We start from the raw sequence: 21,845 nt of genomic DNA, 5'->3' as shown, positions 1-21,845 counted from the left end.
GATTCTGGGAAAGGTTGAGGGCAGGAGGAAAAGGGGACAACAGAGGATGAGATGGTTGGATGGCTTCACTGACTCAATGGACATGAGTTTGGGTAAACTCCAGGATGGACAGGGAGGCCTGGCGTGCTGCAGTCCATGGGGTTGCAAAGAGTCGGACACGACTGAGCAACTGAACTGAACCTATATTAAAATTAAAAAACAAAAAAAAAAACACCTTGTTAGAGTCCTCAATAATCTTTTAAGAATAGAAAAAGATCTTGAAAACAAAAGATCTGAGGACTACTGCCTTAAGAGACATACTTGAGTAAATTAGTCAAAGCCAGGCATTTTGTGGATACATGAAAGAATGTTTTGTTTTAGCTTTTTTCTTTTTAAAATGTCTATGGGTAGCTACTTCCTTTCAAATTTATCATAGCTGGAATCATTGTGACCTTGTCACATGGAATATAAGTTCTGGACCTTCTGTTCATCATGTACTTGTATCTTCCGGTAGATACAAAATGATTTTCAAGAAAGGCCCCTGACCCTGCCCATGAGTACAGCCTCCACTTTTCATTAAGGGGACTTCTAGTGCCTTCTAATCAGTCTTAGGTTTTGTTAGGCTCTTCAAATGCTTAAGGAAAATGAGCTGAATATAAGTACGTAGCTGTTATAATTCCAAAATATAATTCTAAAATCACTGCTATGTAATGTTATATAAAACCTTCCAGCAAAAAAAATAAAATGACAATAGTGATACAGTTTGATGACTTCTGAAACTCCATGCTGTCCACCTGTTTCAAAACAGTCTGAATTATATCTATGGATCCTGCCAGAACACCATAAATAATCAATGCCTGTACCATATAGTAACAGGGCCCTCGTGGAATCAGGCCTTGGGATTCAAGCCGGTGATGTTAATGGATGTTATTACAAAAGAAAGCCCTGTGAAAACCACTGCTGTTTACTGCAATGACAGTCCTGAAAACCAGCCTAGCGCGTAGAAAGGAATCGTTTCATCATGTCGCTCAAAAACGGATTATCTTAAAATCAGTAACAGGGAATCCGCTGAGAAACTGATTGAGTTTTTCTCTCATAAACACCAAGAATCACTTAACTAAACAGGTTTCCTAGTTTCACTCACCACTACAAAGCTTAGAGCCAAATTCCCAGTCTCCCCTCAGAAAGTACGTAGCCGTTAAGCTTTCACCAACACTCATCTCTAGGTTTCCTGCATCTCAACCTGTTTTCCTTTTGCTCCATCCTTCTCAAAAACATAGTTAAGTCCTGAATTCTGTGTGTCTTTACATGCTGCTTTACGTCTTTTCTCTCAAAAGACGTAAAACATCAGTGATTAATGTATTTACTCATTGTAAATACATTCGCAGTTTTCATCTAACAAGATCTAAGATCCTGGTTAATATGAATCCACTTCTAAGCAACAGCTCAGTTGGCGGGGCTAATGCCCTGCTTCCAGGTTTGCAGGACTAAGGCCTGGACCCTGGACTGTGAGGTCTGCCAAACCCTGAGAGGCATCCAAGGAGAAGGCCAGCCAGCTTCTGGCCTGGCCCCTCAGCCTCCACTTCCCAGGCCTCCTGCCCTGAAATCCCTCGTGTAGACAGTACTGGTGAACGTGCCACCCAGAGGGACATGAGACCCAAACACAAACATTCTGAATAAAGCTACATCTATTCAAATGAAATGCTGGACTCTCTGTAAGAGCTCAGAAGGGAAGGGAAGTTCCAGCAGAGGTGGTCAGGTCACAAGACCAGGACAGACAGTCCACCCTGCAGTCCCGTGCGCTATGTGGCTCTCCGAGTCCTGAGGCTCAGCTTGTGGTATACACGCGAAAGAGAACACAACAATCTGTTAACATGTGGTGTCTCTGCATTTCAGACCCTGTCATTATGTGCCCCATGGTCTTGGGAAAAAAAAAAAAAACAGCTTACGTTTGAATCTAGTATTTCCAAATGTTTAAGGTTCTTTATATCCACGGGGTGGCAAAGCATCAGACATGCCTTAGCGACCACACAACAACAGACATGGAGGGGTCAGGAGTGAGCCCTCTGGATGCTTCTGCTCCTAGCACACTTTCCCTTGGACTGTGACGCTGCTGCTGCTGCTGCTAAGTCACTTCAGTCATGTCCAACTCTGTGCGACCCCATAGATGGCAGCCCACCAGGCTCCCCCATCCCTGGGATTCTCCAGGCAAGAACACTGGAGTGGGTTGCCATTTCCTTCTCCAATGCATGAAAGTGAAAAGTGAAAGGGAAGTCGCTCAGTCATGTCCGACTCTTAGAGACCCCATGGACTGCAGCCTACCAGGCTCCTCCGTCCATGGGATTTTCCAGGCAAGAGTACTGGAGTGGGGAGCCATCGCCTTCTCTGGACTGTGACACTACCATTCACAAACAATCTAGAAACATGGAAGGGACTCCTGACACAGCAAGTAAGCTGCACTATTCACATTTCATGTGTGATATAAAAAGGGACATAAGAAACTAAACTTTAAACTCATTACCATCATCAACACAAACTAATCATTGAGAGTTACTTTGCTGAACAGTGGCTGACTCTAGTTTTCAGTTTTCTTACTCCCAGTGAGGCCAGTACATTTAAGAATAACGTGCCGTTGTGCAGAGGAACGCATGTGTGTTTCATTTTCAACGAATCAAGAACCATATGGCTTTCTTTAATGAATACAACTCAGACAACAAAATCTTGGCCCTTTCTTCCTGCTACTTGTAATGAAAAATTTTGCATTCTCCACAGAATTTGAATTACAGACTAAAGTGACTCACTCAATATATTTAAACACATATCAAGTCTAATTTTTCAGCTTTTCACTAGTTTATAGACTTTTGATACTACCAATTAGTCATCATTATCATTATGGATAAGCTCTATTTTTTAATCACAGCATATTCTGTATCATTTAGGATTCACTCTGAGCAGATAAGGCTGATCTCATCTTTGAGATCCATGGGTCCATCTTTTTAAGCTATTTTCAAAACAAGAGCTAAGCAACATGTAAGTAACTCGATTATTCACTGGAGTCAGGGGACTCCACAGTGGTTTATCTCTGCAACCTAAATCCTAGTCCAGTGTCATATTCCAGTTTTAAATAGGGCTACATTTCTTTTTGATACTACCAGGAATGTTCCCAACATCTTACCTGAATGCTAAATTAAAAGGAAACTGGTCAAGTTGGGGGATAGAGCCTAAGGCACCCAAAGGGGAAGGAACACAGAAGAGAGAAGAACCACTATGAGTTACAGAGGAAAGCTCTACGGCAAAGCGACTGGCTGGGGTTCCACAGCTAATAACTGGCAGAGCCATGATGTAAGTGCAGGTCTGCAACTGGAGAGCCAATGAACATGAGGTTTCTATCCAACACAAGCCAAACACCAACAGTTCTCTCTAGTGATTGATGACTTTTTGGTGTTCTAAAGAGAAATTAAGTCAAAGACTATTTAACACTCAACCGCGTGTCCCACTGTCCACTTCCATGCTCCAGACTCAGAGATGACCTCTGCCCTCAGAAACCTGTCCCGGCCCAGATGGGGAGGTCTCCCTGGGGCAGACCAGGACTTCCTCCAGACAGCCCTCCCCAGCTACTGTGAAGAGAACCACGTCCGCTCTGCTGAGAGAAGAGCTAGCACCAATCCTACCAGCTACATTCGCTGTCTCACAACATAATCCCTTTTCTCCCAACTGGGCCTTCATGCATTATCTCCCGTTCTAGAACACTCTTCACAATTCTAAACAGGTATCAAAATAGTATCCTTTTGGAGACTTCCTGCAGCCCAGTGGCTAGGACTTCGCCTTCCAATGCAGGACGTGTGGGTTCGATCCTTGGTTGGGAAGCTAAGATCCCACATGACTCATGGCCGAAAAACAAAAACATAAAACAGAAGCAATGTTGTAATGAATTCAATAAAGACTGGAAAATAGTCCACGTCAAAAAGCTTCTAAAAATTAATAGTAATATGCTTTCTTCAAGATGTAACATTTAGAACCTGTAACCCCCGAAGTTTACACTGACATAGCTGTTGCCAACTGCTGTTCCACAACCTGCACATTCAACCAGGCACTTCTGAGCACAGACTCTCGTGGAAAACACTGAGAGCCGCTCACCCCAGGTCGTTCCAGCTTCTCCCGCTGACAGAACCTTCATTTTGTGTGGCTGGTAATGTGCCTAACCGCAGGGAACAAATAAAGATTGTTCTAACCAGTCAGCAATCCTCCTAGTCAGTGATCAGTCTAGGTGTGGGCATGTAACTCAGTTCTGGCCAGTGATGGAAGAGGAAGTCTACTGATGGGGTTTTTGAAAAATATCCTTCCTGGTTAAAAAAAATAATAATAACAAAAGAAAATTCTTCTTTGTTCCCTTGTTCCTTCCTTCTGACTTGACACACTCTCCTGTGGAAAACTATAAATGGAGACATCACCAATCCTGGGAAGATGCAAAGAGCTGGTCCTCCTATGTCTTTCTACGACCCTCAGTTTCTAAAGCGCTTCATATAAAGGGCCAGGGAGCTACTTAAACACAGAAAAATGGGTATGTTCTCAAATTATGAATACATGTGTTTATCTGGTTTGTAACTTTGTAATTAAAATTAGGGTAAAAAAAATCCACCAACAAGGAAGAGAGCAAATGACCAATAACAGCAAAACACTGTTGTTGCTTTTCTAAATCAAACATTCAAGATACAAGGCAGCGAGAACCTGAACTGCCAACACTGTGAAAAGAAGTCAAACAGGTACTCCCGGACAGCCTCGTCTATTTACCCTGAGCCATTTCCGGTTCACAGCAGCACCATGACGGTGCCCTCCAGCTGAGAGCTCTCACCCATCTCCTGGGGCCACAGAGACAAAAGCACTCGGGAGTGGACTCGAAGGGGCCAGCATCCTGGAGAAATGAGACACAACACTTCATACCAGGATACCTTTCTCTTCAGTTTAGTTCAGTTGCTCAGTCGTGTCCAACTCTTCGCGACCCCATGAATCACAGCACACCAGGCCTCCCTGTCCATCACCAACTGACCTTTCTCTTCAAACAGCTACAATTCCTAGACTTCAGGAGAGAGAGGCTGAGAAACCAAGCACAGAGCAGCGGTTTGGAGCCTGAAGCAGCGAGCAGAGCCGCCATCAGTCTCAGCCAGGCACACAGAGACCGAGAGCCTTCATGAACATGCCAGGCTTTCTCCTAGACCCTCAGGGGCTCTGCCCTAAAACTAAAGTGAGCCAAAAACAGACTAAACCTCAGGAAGCCTGAAACCAGGCTGCAAATTCTCTCCATCTTTGATGGGATCATTGCAATTGGCTCCCAGACTACCCGTCTGCCAGAAACTCTAAATACACTCTGGTGAAGATGTCACCTTCACCAGAGCACCTGTAAGTATTTGCATACAACATTCAGCATTCAATAAGAATTACAGAACCCATCTGCTGCTGCTGCTGCTGCTAAGTCGCTTCAGTCGTGTCCGACTCTATGCGACCCATAGACGGCAGCCCACCAGGCTCCCGCGTCCCTGGGATTCTCCAGGCAAGAACACTAGAGTGGGTTGCCATTTCCTTCAATGCATGAAAGTGAAAAGTGAAAGTGAAGTCGCGCAGTCGTGTCCGACTCTTAGCGACCCCATGGACTGCAGCCCACCAGGCTCCTCCATCCATGGGATTTTCCAGGCAAGAGTACTGGAGTGGGGTGCCATTGCCTTCTCCAACCCATCTGCAGTCAAGGTCAAAAGACAGAAACCAAGAGGAAAAGAGCAAGAGATACAGACTCACAGGTGACCTCGACATGAGAAGACTCAGACATGAACTTTTAAACAAGTGATTAATACAGAGGTGAAAAAAAGCACACGCATACACAAAAACCACAGAGAATTTCTCCCAGAGTACAGAAGTCTATTTAAAAACAATCAAGTGGGAATTCTATGGCTGATAAATAACTGAAATTCAAAACCTGACAAAAAATAATGAGACAGCGCTACACACCTGTGACAAAAGCCAGCCTCCAGAGCACGGACACAGCATCAAACACCAACAAGAACGGGCGCAGCAGGAGCTCTCAGTCACGGAGAGTGGGAGAGCGAACAGGTGTAGCCACTTTTGGCTGCTGCTTATAAAACCACACACAATACTTGATCCACCTATCTATCACGTTCCTTGCTATTTACCCCAATGAAGTGAAACATCCAAATTAAAAAAAGAAAATATAGAAGAAAGCATAAGAGACACAAGTGAAAAGATGTAACAAATGTGATTGGCGTCTTAAAACGAAAGCAGAGGGGGAATACTAGAAACAATACTTGAGGACACCAGGTCAGAATTATCCAAAAATGAAATTAAAAAAAAAAAAAACAGGTGACAATTCAGGAAGTGCTAAACCCCAGCCAGGATAAACAATAAGAAAACTACACTTAGGCACACTATGACTAAGCTTAAGTTTCAGAAAAACCAAAGACAAAGTAAAAGGCATAAAAGAAGCCAGAGTGGGGGGAAAATACAACTGACAACTGACTTTTCAACAGAAGGCAAATGCCATGAGAATTGTATCTTCGAAGTGTTCAAAAAAGATCAATGTAAATCTGGAATACAGGTGCAAAAATATCCTTCAGAAATAAAGATGAAACAAAGGCTTGTACAAAAACTAAGTGAACTTACTGCTGCTGCTGCTAAGTCACTTCAGTCGTGTCCGACTCTGTGCGACCCCATAGACGGCAGCTCCCCCATCCCTGGGATTCTCCAGGCAAGAACACTGGAGTGGGTGAACTTACTGCTAGCAGATTGCAATTAAAAGAAATACTAATGAGAGTTCTTCAGGCAGAAAAATAATTATCCCAGATAAAAACACGAAAATGCAGGACAGAATAAAGAGCACCAGAAAAAGTAAAGTTGCGAAACCTAAACAGGTATCAACATAATACAACAACGTCTTGTGCAGTTTAAAATATATAAAGAATTAAAAGACAACAATAGCACAAAAAACAGGAGGGGAGAAAAGGGGCTAAAATATCCTAAGGCCCTTACATTTCCCGTAAACTGGTAAAAGCACTCATTTATACCACCCCAACCATGAAAACTGGAAGGAATCCACTAACTTCAAGTTTCATCCTAATTCTTCCACTATTTTAACTCTGTCAAATGACTTATATGATCCTTCAGCTGTCATGAATGAAATGAAGGCATATAACCAAGCTTGATGACTCATTTTATTTGTAATTAATTCACTCATTCAATAAATAAGTACCAACTATATGTCCAAAGGGCTTCCCTGGTGGCTCGGTGGCAAAGAATCTGCCTGCCAATGCAGGAGATGTGGGTTCGATCCCTGGGTCAGGAAGATTCCCTAGAGGAAGGAATAGCAATCCACTCCAGTATTCTTGCCTGGGAAATCCCATGGACAGAGGAGCCTGGAAGGTTATAGGCCATGGGGTCACAAAGAGTCAGACACGACTTTGCAACTGAATAACAACAACAAATATGTCAAGAAAGAAAAGTACTAATTTATAGTAGAACTAATAAGAATACATGTTTTAATCTCTAGCGTAACCCATCAAACAAAATATAAGGGAATGCATAACTAACAGTATTGGAGGGAAGAGAAAGGAAGCAAGGTGGGAAAAAAAAAGCCAACTGTGACAAATAGAACAGAAATGGAAAGACAGTAGACTTGAACCTAAATATATCAGTGGTTACATTAAATGTAAACGGACCACATTTACATAAAACCAACGCGAGAAACGAAACTCATATATATGCTGGGTTTCGGTACGTCCATGCGTGCTCAGTCCCTTCAATTGTGTCCAACTCTTTGCGACCCCAAGGATGTAGGCCGCCAGGCTCCTCTGTCCATGGGGATTCTCCAGGCAAGAATACTGGAGTGGGTAGCCATGCCCTCCTCCAGGGGATCTTCCCAACCCAGGAATCAAACTCATGTCCCCTGCACTGGCAGTTCTTTACCACTAGCACCACCTGGGTTGTGGTACAAAGACAGCCAAATATTCAACGTAACAGAGGAAAAAGTCCAGAAACAGACCTATAGAAATACATCCACTTGATAGATGAGAAACAGGTCACTCCGACGCACTGGAAAATGGAAGATTTTCCAATATATGGGCCGAATAGTTATCCATATAGGAAAAAATGAATCTGAACACTTACATCACATATAAAAGTTAACTGCAGTTAGATTATAAAACTAAATGCAAGAGACACACAAAAAATAAAACTTCTAGGAGACAAGGAGAGAATACCTTCTTGACCTTGAGGTATGTATGGGAAGCTATCTTAACACAGAACAGGAAAAGTATAAAGAATAAAGGAAAACATTAACTGCGTTTCATTAAAATTGACAGTATCTTCATCAAAAGATTCTACTAAGAGCAAGAGAAGACATCTGCAATACATAAATCTAACACAGGACTCAATCAGAATGCATAAAGACCTCTTAGGCAAAATGACTGAACAGGCACTTCAAAAGACGCTATCTAAAAAGCCAAACAGCACACAAAAGGCATTTAAACTCATAAGCCATTAGGCAACTGTAAATCAAACCCAAAATTTGAGACTACTGCACCCACATCAAAAGAGCCAAAATTTTTAAACCGACATCAAGTATTAGTGAAGACGTGACGCAAGCAGAGCTCACACACTGCTGACACAATGTCCAGACTGTGCCCGCCTTTCACAGGATCTGACATTCACACACCTGTCATCCAAGAGACCATCCTGAGGGATAAATCCCACACAACTGCGTACATGATATGCACTAAAATACATGTACCTGAAAATTCTCAGCACCATGATTGTTAATAGCCAAAATCTAAGAAAAATTAATTTAAAAAACCTAAATGTGTTTCACAACATATGACGGATAGAACAGATAAACTGAAGTGTATTTACAAATGGCATACTACATGGCAATGAAAATAAATTAACTACTGCTATATTCAACAACATACATGAATCAAAACACAAGTAAATGGCACCAGACTCAAAAGAGTATATATAGTATAAATCCTTTTATATAAAGTTTAAATACCTGCAAATGTAATCTGTGGTGACAGAAATCAAAATAACAGTTACCTCTGAAATTGGAAGGGGGAATGCGGGCGGATTGCTGGGAAACTGGTCACGTTTTATTTCTTAATTGAGGTATATGAGTGTAACTACTTTGTAGAAATTCATTCATTTCCATGCTTGTGACATGGTGATTATTGTGCTGGCTAATTTTATGTATCAACGAGGCTGGGCAAAGAGATGCCCAGATAGCCAGTGTGTCTGCGAGGGCCTTTCCGGAAGAGATGAGCATTTGAACTGGCAGACTGAAAACTCTGCTCTTGCTGGAGCGGCCCTTGGACATCAGCACCATGGGGCCTGGGCCCTCAAGTACGGACTGGGCCTCAACTCACTGGCTCCCCTGGTTCCCAGGCCTTTGGATCTGGACTGGAACCACACCACCAACTCTCTTGAGCTCCCACTATGCAGCTGGCAGCTGGTGGGACTTCTCAGCCTCTGCCATCACATGAGCCAATCTTTCATAATAAATCTCTTTCTATATGTCTCTGTCTCTCTCCATATATAATATATACCCCATAAGTTTTGCTTTTCTGCTTCAACTACAGTTGTGTACCTCTCTGCAGTATATTATACTGAAATTTTTAAGTTTATCCATATATGAGATTTTCTTTTGGGCTTCCCTGGTGGCTCAGTGGTAAAGAATCCACCTGTACTGCACGCAACTCAGGTTTTATCCCCAGGTTGGGGAAGATCCCTTAGAGAAGAATATGGCAACCCATTCCAGTATTCTTGCCTGGGAAATTCCATGGACAGAGTAGCCTGGTGGGCTACAGTCCATGGAGTTGCAAAAGAGTTGGACAGAACTGAGTGACGAAACAACAAATGAAAAGCAGACACCAGTGGTAGCTGTACAACAGCGTGAATGGACTAAATTCCAATGAATTGTGCACTTTAAAATGGTTACATGAATCACTGCAATTAAAATAAAAACAGGGACTTCCCCGGTGGTCCAATGGCTAAGACTCCACGCTCCCAATGCAGGGGGCTCAAGGTTCAACCCCTGGTCAGGGAACTGAATCCCATATGCCACAACCAAGAGTTCACATGCCACAGCTAAAGATTCCACATGCTGCAACTAAGACCCAGCACAGCCAAAGAAATAAGTAAAAATTCAAACAACAAAAAAGCCATCCCAAAACTTAACCTCAATAAAACAATGCCTAAAACAATTCATGATGACAAATATTAAGAGCTATAATGTCAAACTTACCCACTGCTGTGTCACCATCTAACAAATTGTCATCTTCAGAAGTCTGGAAGTCCATAATAACACCTGCCCCGTCTAAAAGCTCCTCATCACTACTCACACTGGTTATACTGTTGTAGCTGTTTCTACAGTAGCCTCTATGGAACAGCTGCTCAGACTCCATTTAGCTGTCTGGTTATCTGAAAAAAAAAAGTGGGGGGGGAGAAATGGCTTTAACATTTTCCCAACATATAATAAAAACCATCTACTTTAACAATGTAAAGAAAACTTCTGATCTCATATTAAAAAAAAATACTAACTTCATTACTGTAACAATAGCTAACTCTATTGGGTTAAGTCTTTGGGGATCATTTAATAATTCTATTCTCACTAAGCAGTTGTAAAAAGGAATGAAGAACTTCTTCAGGTAATGGTATAAAGTAGTCTCTCAGATCCATTGTTTCAAAATACAAAGTACAGAGAAGTGTTTACAATATACTACAGTATACGCAAGGGCTTCCCTGGTGGCTCAGATGGCAAAGAATCCACCTGCAATGCAGGAGACCAGAGTTCAATCCCTGGGTCAGGAAGATGCCCTGGAGAAGGGAATGGCAACCCACTCCAGTATTTTTGCCTGGAAAATCCCATGGACAGAGGAGCCTGGCGGGCTACAGTCCATGGGGTTACAAGAGTTGGACACGACTTAGCAACTAAGTGACAACCACAGTATGTGTGGGGCTTCCACCCAAAGAAAGGGGGCTGTGGTAGAGGCTGACCTGCAGCACGTAGCTGGCTGTGTGTGCACAGACCACCTCTGGAAAGAGTTCTAAGAAAGTTGCCCACAGGAGAAAGGGACAGTGGCTGACGCACCAGGTATGAACGGGAGACACTACGTACCTTTTGGATATCTCACCAGGTGCCAATACTAATGTTAAAGTAATGTCATTTAAACATCTGTAAAATTCCATTCTCCTTTCAACACTTTAAAATTTAAAGCTTCAAAGCCCATAGTCAAATATCAGCCATGAAAATATGGTAACAGGTCACTATTTGCATTTCTTTCCATAAGAGAATTAACAAGCAAGAACATGTTTTCAAGGCTCTTACTCCGTGCTTTAAGAACAATGTAACTCCTGAATAGCTTGGTGTTGTAAATCCATCTACCTACGTGCTCAACATCAAAACAAGTGAGCAAGATACCAGCAAGAGGTTTAAAAGGTTTAGGGGTGGGACTTGAAAGCTATAATCGCAGGAGCAGTTCATCCAGTAAGCCTGGTAAAACGAGATTTGTCAGCTCTGTCACGATGAGCACACACGAGTAAAGGCGAGTGGACTACGCGTGGTCCACTTTCAGTGCTGGAATCTAGTGCACAAGACTTGAAGGTCAAAACACTCTCCAGTCCTCAGGATATTTTCCTCTGGCCAGGTGGGGTGGGGTGGGGGAGAAGTAACCTCTAATTAAAAATTACGGGGTCGCAAAGAGTCAGACCTGACTGGGCAACTGAACAACAACAACTTTTAAAAAGATGTATCAATTACCTAATTTAAAGAGAAGTTAAGAGAAGGTGGAGCTGGAGAGCTCTGGTCTGAACATCTTACGCAGTAAGTAGAACATAATACACAGATAACAGTGATCAGACTGTTGACTTAATCAAGCAGGTAAAAAGAGAGATGTATTCAGTGTTCAATAAACAAGGCCTTTCGACAACAGTGCTAATCTGGTCGTGGTAAAATAACCAAAAACTAGTACCTAAGTTACAAAGAAAATCTTAAATATTTACTGCTTTTCAACTTTACTGATGTTTCATGATTACCTCTACCAAAAATGGTCTATTATACAGAGATCTGTTAGAATATATTAATTAAAACAAGAGTTTTATTTCAAGGTAAATGTTAAAATAGTATGAATATAACTGTTCATACTAAGAACTTTGCAGTGTCCACAAAGGTGATAAAATTAAATATTGTGGCTCTTGAGTAAAGAACTAAAAGTTTTTTTTTAAAAAAAAAAAGCATTAACAATTCAAAAGTCATTTTCATTTTGATGTAGCAAAGCACGTCCACTAAGGGTTTGCAAAGAACACAGACACTATTCTTCACTTCTTTACGTGACGGTCACACTGGAAGCGCTTAATACTTGTGATAACATGCGTCAATGGACATTAATTTGCTAGAGGCTGTACAACACCAAGAAATCCCGCTCAAGTAAAACTGTGTCCTGAGCCCTCCATTAGCAAGTTCCAACACAGCTCCTCCATTTTGTCCCTGGAAGTCTCTCAAAAACTGTTAGTGATAACTTGTAACTTAACCCTTTCGCAGTGTTTAAAAAACTTCATTTCATGAACACCTCTGATACATCTAAACTTCACAGCTTTCTTTGTAACAAGAGCAACCAACTCTGTTTCAAAGTTTGTTAAAATCAGGTCTGTGTGGGTTCTTATTTCTATAAATTCAATAACTTTAAAAAACTATTCTTATTAACCTAGAAACCTGTAGAGCTGAACTGTCTAACCAGCAGCCACTAGCCCTGAAATATGGTTCTAAGGAGAAGTATCTACTGGATTCCTGTGATTTCATAAAAAAAGGAATGCCAAATATTTCATTAATAATTTTATATTGATTCCGTGATGAAACAAATGGGCTTTCCCTAGTGGCTCAGCAGTAAAGAATCTGCCTGCAATGCAGGAGACACAGGTTCCATCCCTAGGTCAGGCAGACCCCCTGGAGGAGGAAATGGCAACCCACTCCAGTATTGTTTTCTTTTTCCCTACTCCAATATTCTTGCCTGGGCAATCCCATGGACAGAGGAGCCTGGCAGGCCACAGTCCATGGGGTCGCAAAGAGTCATATAAGATTAAGCACGCACGTGTCTGCTGAAATAATACTTTACATATAATGGGTTAAATAAAATATATCATTAAAATTAATCTCACCATTTTCTTTTTAATACGGTTACTAAGAAATTGAAAGTTATACATGTGGCTTGATTTGCAGCACAGGTGTTTTTATTGCACAACACCGCTATAAAATAGTCAAGAATCTATGAAAGCATAAAGTAAGTACACAGAAGGAATCTGGACACCAGTGTTTAACCGCTTCAGGTTCTAAACTCCATCCCTAGGCTTGATCACAAAAGGGTATTTAAACCGTAATACAGCAACTGAAATTCTGCATATAAAAAAAAAATGATTACTACAGTCTTATTTTTCCTTTTAAACTGTTAAAAACATATTCAAAACCATTTCAAATCATTTTAACAGACACAGTGACTTGCTAGTATACTCCTATAGAGCTATGAAGAGTAGAGCTAATCCGAGAAAAGTCCCCAGGGAGAAAACTGGTTCGCTGCAGTGACTTCCTCAGTGATCTGTGCACCGTCACCCTGGCCCTTCGCATCTCTTCTCTACCCTGCAGCCAGCATGATCTTTTCCCAGGGCAGGCCTGATGCTCACCTCTCCCCATGCCATGTATTAAGGCCTTAATCACTTCTCACCACGTTTTGCCAGCAAAGTAATCAACACAGCAGACAAGCCCGTGCAGCCAGGCCTCTCCCGCCTCTCCCAGACATACACCCTCCTCTGGGCCCTACGAGGCTGCCCCGGTGCCTGCCCAGGCTCAGCTGCTCCCTGGGCGTGGAAAGGGCCCTCCCCTCTTCATGGAGGTGACAGTCCCATGTATCCTTCAGCTCTTACCTCAAGAACCCTCTAGTCAGTGAACAAACTCTCCAGCAGAGTTTATATGTCAGGCACCACCCTAAGCACATTACAAACTCATTTAGTATCTGTACTAACCACAACCACAGCCCCAAAGGCTCTACTGTCATCCCCATTTCACAGGTGAGGACACTGACACACGAAGAGCTGTAGTAACCACTGCAAAGTCGTGTGCTGTAACGAAAGCTGCCTCAGCACCCGTCCACCTGGGCTGGCTGCCCCAACCAGGCCCAGTGCACACGGTGAGTCCCCCGCCTCCCCTGACGGCACACGCCCCAGATGCAGTGTCACCCTGCTTCGTGGGATAACTGACGGCTGTCTGCCCCCCGGAAGGCGGCACAAGGCCTGGCCGCGCCCATTTCTGCACAGCACCATGTGCTTAAGAGGGCTTCACTTTTTTAAACTTTTTACTTGGAGACAATGGAGATGAGATGGCTGGGCAACATCACCAATGCAATGAACATGAACTTGGGCAAACTCTGGGAGATGGTGAGGGACAGGCAGGTCGGCCTGCTGTGGCCCATGGGTCGCAAGGAGTCGGACACGACTGGGCGACAGAACGGCAACGGTGATTTCGCACGCAGCTGCGGTAAGGAATTCAAAGAGCTCCTGCGTCGCCTCCCCTGAGCATCCCCAACGGTCACGCTGTGACACTGACCCAGGGCCTTCCCTCACAAGGACCCTCCTGCTGCCTCTACAGCCACAGCACTCTCCTCCAGTCCCCCAGCACCGCCTCCTAACCCCTGGTGACCTACAGCCCGCTCTCTATTTCTGTAACTCTGCCGCGTCAACAGCACTGCACGAATGGAGTCGTGTGGTCCATGCCTTTGGGGACGGGTCCACTCGGCACCCGGCAGGGCTCTGCAGAGCCGTCCAGGGCTGGGGTCTGTCAGCAGTCCGCCCCTCTTTATGGCGGAGTCGTGCTCCGTGACACACACACCACGTATGTTTGTTTAGCCATTCACCTGTGGAAGAACATCTGGCTCTTTCCAGGTTTGGGCTATCACAAACAAAGCCACAATAAATACCCATGTACAGATTTCTTTGTGAACTTAAAGTCTTCATTTCTCCGGGATAAAAGCCAAGGACTGCTATTACTGTGCCATATGTTAACTGCATGTCTGGCTCCTAAAGAAACCGTCAATTTAACATCCCTCCCTACGATGTCTGGTGAGCCTGGTTTTCCACATCCAAGCCGGCACTCGGTGGTATATATGTTTCACCATTCTGACAGGTGTGTTTTGGTATCTCATGGTTCTTTTAACGTGGTTTCCCTAACAGCTAATGTTGAACATATTTTAAGTGCTTACTTGCTACCTGCATATCCTCCTCAGCGATATGACTCTTCATATCTTTTGCCAATTCTAACTGAATTGTTTTCCTTCTGAGTTTCATATTTTAGAATATGTATCTTAGATACTAGTCCTTTGTCAGATGTGTTGTTTGCAAATATTTTCTCCCACTCTGTAGCTTGGTCTTCTTCTTTCTAACAGGGTCTTGTTTGTTGTTTAGTTGCTAAGTTGTATCTATTCTTTTGTTACCTCATGGACTGTAGCTCACCAGGCTCCTCTGTCCATGGATTTCCCAGGCAAGAATAGTGGAGTGGGTTGCCATTTCCTCCTCCAGGGGATCTTCCTGACCCAGGAATCGAACCTGTATCTCCTACATTGGCTGGTCTATTCTTTACCACTGAGCCATCAGGGAAGCCCTTTAACAGGGTCTATCATGAAGCCAAAGTTTGATGAAGTTCAATTTATCAATATTTCCCTGAAGGATTATGCTTTGGCATCAACTCTAGGAAATCTACTACCAAAGATTTCTCCCAAATTTTTTTCCTAAAATTTTTATAATTTTACATTTTATACTTAACTCTAGTCCAGAGGACAAGATGGTTGGATAGCACCACTGACTCAATGGACATGAGTTTGAGCAAGCTCCACGAGATGCTGAAGGATAGGGAAGCCTGGCATGCTGCAGTCCATGGGGCTGCAAAGAGTCGAACACAACGGAGTGACTGAACTACAACTGTAGTCCACGTTGAGTGAATTTCTGTATAAGCTGTAAGACACAGGCTGAAGCTTGTTTCTGGATGTGTGGATGTCCAGTTGCTCCAATGCCATTTGCCAAAAAAGTTATCTTCCTCCCACTGAATTGTTCTGGGGCCTCTGTTAAAAATTAGTTGGGCTTATTTGTGTGAATCTGTTTCAAAGATTTCAAAAAACTCTGTTCTGTTTCAGAGTTCTCTGTTCTGTTTCGTTGATCTGTGTTTCTACACCTACAGCAATAACACACAGTATTGACTACTGGAGCTCCTGACATTGGAGAGATTGATTTCTCACACCTGATTCTTACTTTCCGAAATTGTTTTTGTTATTCTAGTTCCTTTGCTTTCCCATATTTATTTTAGAATAGTCTATCTGTATCTACAGAATTTTCCTGGATCAGTTAACTATGGTGTGAATAACAAACTGATCTATCTGTACTTGGATGATGTATGAGAACTGAAATTCAACGAGACCTAAGCTGAAAACAAACCCACTTGTCCTCCCCCTCTCACTATCTCAGTTTACAGCACCACCATTTACCTAGTAGGCAAAGTCAGTTTTCCGAGTTACTGATTAATGTATTTGACAAACTTTTTGCTGAGCACCCAGCATGTGCTGGGGGTCCTTAGTAAGAAGAGGTCCCTATTCCCAAGGTGGTGAAGGTGCAAGACACACATGTAACTGCACACGGTAGGAGAGGCACACAGGAGAGGGGCACAGCAAGTCCATGCGATGCCAGGAACAAGCTGCTGCCTGGGAGAGTCTGCAAACACCGAAAGAGGACACAGTGCTGCAGGGTTAGGATGGGTTAGCTAGGCCAACCATGCGGCGACAAGCTGATGAGGGGGAAAAGCAACATAATACAAACTGCTCGGGCAGCTCAGTAAGAGGTGGGGACTAGAGAGTAGCTGGGGAGGCGCCCAGAAGCAGAAAGAGGCTGTTGGGTTCTGCTGAGGAACCAATTCACTCACTCATGTCAACACATGGTAAACCACAAAGTCTTTAAGAGAAGTCACCTGATCGGAAGCGAACTGTAACAAGCCAACCTCGGCGGCAGTGTGGAGGACAGACAAGAAGGGCAGGAGACTGAAGACCAGCTCTGGGGAGGGGTCCGGGGGCCCTTACTCCAGGAGACCCTTCACAACCTTGAGTATAACACAATGAGGGCATCACTGCACTGAGTCACAGTGACATGACAGCGCAGAAAGGGCTGTAAGGACCGCGGAGGAGGCCATGTAACCAACAACACCCGAGGAAGGGAGCAGGGAAATCTAGATTCCCGCTTGGTTTCTGACTTTATTAACTGATTCAAAAGAGCTGGAAGAAGCAAAGCGTCGTCTCCTGAAGCTTACAGGACTGAACACCAGAGCGTGCTTTCCAAACGTAGGATCAAGGCCAGACTAGAGAAGGGGGTGGTGACTCTGAGCACCAGTGTGGTCCCCAGACTGCACACATTGAGCAGTGCGGCCCAGAACGGGGGGCTGGGGAGCAGAACAAGGGAGACTGGACATGCGGCTCAGGGGCCCAGAGCTGAGGGAGGCACACTGAGTCTTCAGAATTCCAACAAGGCTCTGGGTTCTCATCAAGGGAACTGGGTAGGGCTGAGGACCACGGCTAAGCTTCCAAGGCATGTCTGTCAGCTGTCTGAGAACAGCAGGCACAACCAGAGAGGGGCAAAGGAAATTCCGGGTGTCCGCAACCAGAGAGATGAACGAGAGTCTCAGGATTGATGACAGCGGCGAGGGGGGATTCCTGAGTGATCTATCACTTGGCCCCAAGGAGCTTTCTGGAAGGAACATCGCAGGAGCTAAATGAGCAAGATACTAGTCCAAGATTAAAATGTGACCATGAATTTCAACAGAATCACTTATTCCTTTACTGAAGCAATTGTAAAAAAATAAAATATAATACAAATAAAATTTTTATTGATTGATGGCATAAATTACATTTCCTACTGTCCTCAGGGATATGACAACTTTTTCCTACAAATTTGTAAGTTTGTAAATATAACAAAAGGGGACACACGTAGACACCAGAACTGTTTGAAGAGTTCAGAGAGAAGACCACATCCCACTGTAGCTGATGATGACGAGCATTCTTTGGAAGAGATACATGACCTGGATCTTAAAAATGGGGCGAGAGGGCATTCCCTGGCGGTCCAGAGGTTAGGACTCAGAGCTTCCAGTGCTGGTGGGGACCTGGGTTCAAACCCTGGGCAGTGAACTAATGTCTCACAAGCCACCATGACACAGCTGGATGAAAAAAAAAAGGTCGGACCTCACTGGGGCAGAGATGAGAGAAGAGGTTAGTCAGGTGAAGCAAAAGCACTAGAATGAATCAAGCTATGGAGTCAAGAGGGTAACAAAGACATTTACGAAAGAGAGTTATGCACAGAACACAGGTCCAGCCCAAGGTTCATGGGCAAATAAGTTTGGGTAATAAAACACACCCCCTAGAACTGTCAAGGCTAAGAGCATGAGCAAGGTTCTTGAGAAAACAAAACTTATTAACAGTTTCTCAAATCTATTTTACAAAGGATCGGTTCCTCCATCCCTTACAACATCATGAAACGTAGATCACATCAAAACATCACCGGATTAAAGAATGTATCCTGATACAAATAGTCAGTACTTACAAGAAACGACAATAATTAAACTGATTTCTTCCCAATGTAACATTTGTTGATATTTTATCCTACTGTCCATTAAGATAGTTGCATGTCTAAATCACTGCACCTTTACTAAATGCATAACCTGCTAGAGGAAGTGGCTATCTATTCTGAAGAAAATTTCCTAGATTCAAAATATTTTTTAGATCCAGTAAAAAAGTTAAATGCCAGATGATTTTAAAAGGAAAAACACACATACAAGTATAAAGCTCAGACTATCACAAGCAAAAAGGTAAACAACCCAACAATAAGATGCTGTGGAAGATGTACACTTTGAAAGCTAATTTTCATGACTTTATAAGACAGAAACTGTTCAACTACTTCCCATGAGGGCAAGAAATATGTTTACCTGACTTCATTCCAATCAAAGCTGCAGATCAAATCTCTCTATATTTCAGCAATGCAAACGGACAGTTTCCCCATGTAGATTCACCTTTCATTTTATTCTTAACTGAAGAACAATGATCTCTAAGAATCAAAATGTATCATAGCTACTATGTTTAAATACACATGTGAAAGTATAATTTTAAAAAAAACAACAGTTTATTGAGTCATGGAAGAAGAATTTTAAAAAAGGATACTCCAGAGCTTCTATGATTTTATATTACTTTTATATTGAAGAATGAATGGACCTATGATACCATCTCTCACCCTACCTTTTCTTCCAGAATTTTGTTGAGTCTTACTTGCCTTGAAGGGCAGCAAAGTACCAACTCCAAGGAGCTGACATGAGAACTCAGATAATATACAGAACCACTTCAGAAAGATCCTGAACCACAGAATTTGCTCAGTAAATGCTAACCCTTATCATATTTTAGGTCCCTGCTGAAAAGTTTGACTAGAAACTAAGCTGAAAGTTCCACAAAGCAGTGACAGTGGCCCAGCTTCCCAGGACACTGCTCTAGCAGCTGACCCACCACAGAGATCAAACCCGGCTTCCTGAGCAGTCTGAAAATTATTACCAACAGGTCACAACAGGAAATGGAAAGCCTATCACCAACATGAGCTGGAAAACTGCCAACTCACTAACAAAACCATAATGCGAGCAAATCTTTCCCCTGAACTGGATCTATTCAAAGCTAGGACATTTGCATATGATTGAAAATATATGCTAAAACACAAGTTCCAACTAAAGATGTAGGTACTATACATTCATATTGACCTCTTAAAATAATTTCAGGTGTTTTTCAAACAAAGAATCAGTCTTTGAAGAGTGTGGGGGGTAAGGTGTGGGAGGAGATGCAATCTGCTCTGGGTTCTGCCAATAATAGGCTGTTCCTATCAACCAGAGGTCATAAACTGCAGGCTTAATCTGAGTAAACATCTGCACGGCACACACCTGGCTTTTAAGCCCTATTGTGTAACAAAAGAACAATCAGCACTGGCACTTTCTTTTAAGGTGAAAATCAACCATCTATACAGGAGCATTTTAACTCCTGCATGTCCTCCCCTGCTACACAGCATTTTCTAGTGACTCACAAAGCAAGTAAAATAGACTGACATCAAATTATTTATGTAAAGACTCAACAACCTTTGATTGTTGAATAAACCACATAAACCACAATGATGCTGCAGGAACTGAAATGCATGGCTCAAAAAGTTTATAGTTTGCAGAACTGAACTTCTGAATTATCAAAAAAAAACAAAGTGTAGTCACTCATAAAAAAATTTATCTCATAAAAAAGAATTTTCTTCCAAAGGAAACACAAATTCCAGCCCCTAATATGCATAAGGTGTACTTAATTGTCTTCTATGAGCTCCAGTTTTAAAATGCTGTGCAAATAAACCACATTATATAGAAAGTCAATTTCTGTGTCTACGGTGGTTTCCAGTCCAAGTTTAAGATCAAAACACAAATGCTATGTATACACACAAACTATGGTTTGATATACACATAAATTTTTTAAAAAGTGACACTGAACAGTAAGTTTATATTTGGGCAAATTTCACCAAAGTGAAACCCACAATCTCTTCCTGGCAACTACGTCCACTCTGTTCAAAGGTCTTCTGGCAGTTCCTGAAGAAAGCAGGCGCAAGCTTAAAAGAACGGTCTCGGGCCTCACCTGCCGCTGGCGGGGTCAGCGTCCCGCAGGCCAACCCGTCCCAAGATCTGGATGGCGAGGCAAGAGACGCCGGCCCCGCCGGCTCCCGGCCCCCGCCCGCCGCCGCCACTCACCTCGCCGCTCAGAGGCAGAGCAGCCCCGGGGCCGCGTCCTGCGCCGCCGGCGGGCTCCGCATTTGAGGGCGGCCGGAGCGCCCAGCCCCACAGCGACCGCGACCCACGGGCTCAGCCAGGCGGGAGCCGCATCAGGTTGGAGCCGCCGGCTCTGGAGCCCTGGACTCGACCCGCTGCTGCCCCGAATCAAACACGACCGCCTTAAAGCTCACCTCCCTCTGGAGGGACCACAGCTGCAGCCATGCTCCAACTCGGAGAGAAACTGGAGCGGCCGGCCGCCAGCACCCCTCCTCGGCACCCGGCCCAACTCCGGCCACAGGCTGACGGTACCGCAGGAAGCGCTGCGGTTCCGAATCGTCCAGTCCGACCCACCGACCCCGGGAAGCGGACAGGAGCGGCTAGAGCAGGGCCGACAGGTGCGTCGGCGCCTGACGTCACCGCGTAGCCGTGAGCGGCCGTTCAGCGCCCAGCCCGGTTGGAACCGCGTCGGTGCCCATTGGGCCGTGAGGGAGCAGGGGGCGGGACTTGTGGAAATAGTGGGCGGGGCTTGTGGAGGCAGGGGGCGGACTTTGTGGGAGCAGTGGGCGGGTCGTGAGGGAGTGGGAGAATCAGGTGGGAACAAGGGCGGACCTGTTGGGAACAGGGGGCGGGAGTGCAGCTGCAGGGGCGGGCCTTAGGGGTGGTGGGCGGGCCGTGTGGAGGCAGGAGGCGGGGCTCGGGCGCCTTGGGGCGGGGCCGATTGAGGTGTGACCTTTCCGAGGTGGTTGGTCACGTCCCGCAGGCGGTAGGGTCCTCCTGGTGGTGACCTCGCGAGAGGACAGAGGCGGCACCTGACTGCACGCGCCGAAGGGCGCTGCGCGAGCCCCGGGCTGGGGGACCTTGCGGCCCCCGCAGGCGAGCCTGCAGTGGCCAGAGCGCTGGTTCTGGAGACAGCCAGCCTGCCAGCCCATACAGGTGGCCCCGATACCGCGTCGGCACCCGGTTAGCCGTC

At 44.3% G+C, this 21,845-nt stretch overlaps 1 protein-coding gene across 3 annotated transcripts in view; it reads right to left on the bottom strand.

Moving 5' to 3' along the window:
• The window catches only part of CLCN3 (chloride voltage-gated channel 3), an 89,379-nt gene extending 68,221 nt beyond the window's left edge, over nt 1–21,158 (bottom strand). For 2 of the 3 annotated variants that reach the window (XM_061424920.1, XM_061424924.1), the window contains exons 1-2: nt 21,067–21,158; nt 10,277–10,452 (exon numbers count right to left, since the gene is read on the bottom strand). In XM_061424920.1, the coding sequence (XP_061280904.1) occupies nt 10,277–10,436 (160 nt within the window). In that variant the 5' untranslated portion in view covers nt 10,437–10,452; nt 21,067–21,158. Of the gene's footprint in view, nt 1–10,276; nt 10,453–20,854; nt 20,946–21,066 lie in introns of those variants that run through there. The other variant, XM_061424921.1, reaches the window with a different exon arrangement.
• Between the last annotated feature and the right edge of the window lie 687 nt (nt 21,159–21,845).

Source organism: Bos javanicus, chromosome 8 (assembly GCF_032452875.1).
Source record: "Bos javanicus breed banteng chromosome 8, ARS-OSU_banteng_1.0, whole genome shotgun sequence".
Taxonomy (NCBI): Eukaryota; Metazoa; Chordata; class Mammalia; order Artiodactyla; family Bovidae; genus Bos; species Bos javanicus.
This window is presented reverse-complemented; position numbering and strand designations above follow the sequence as displayed.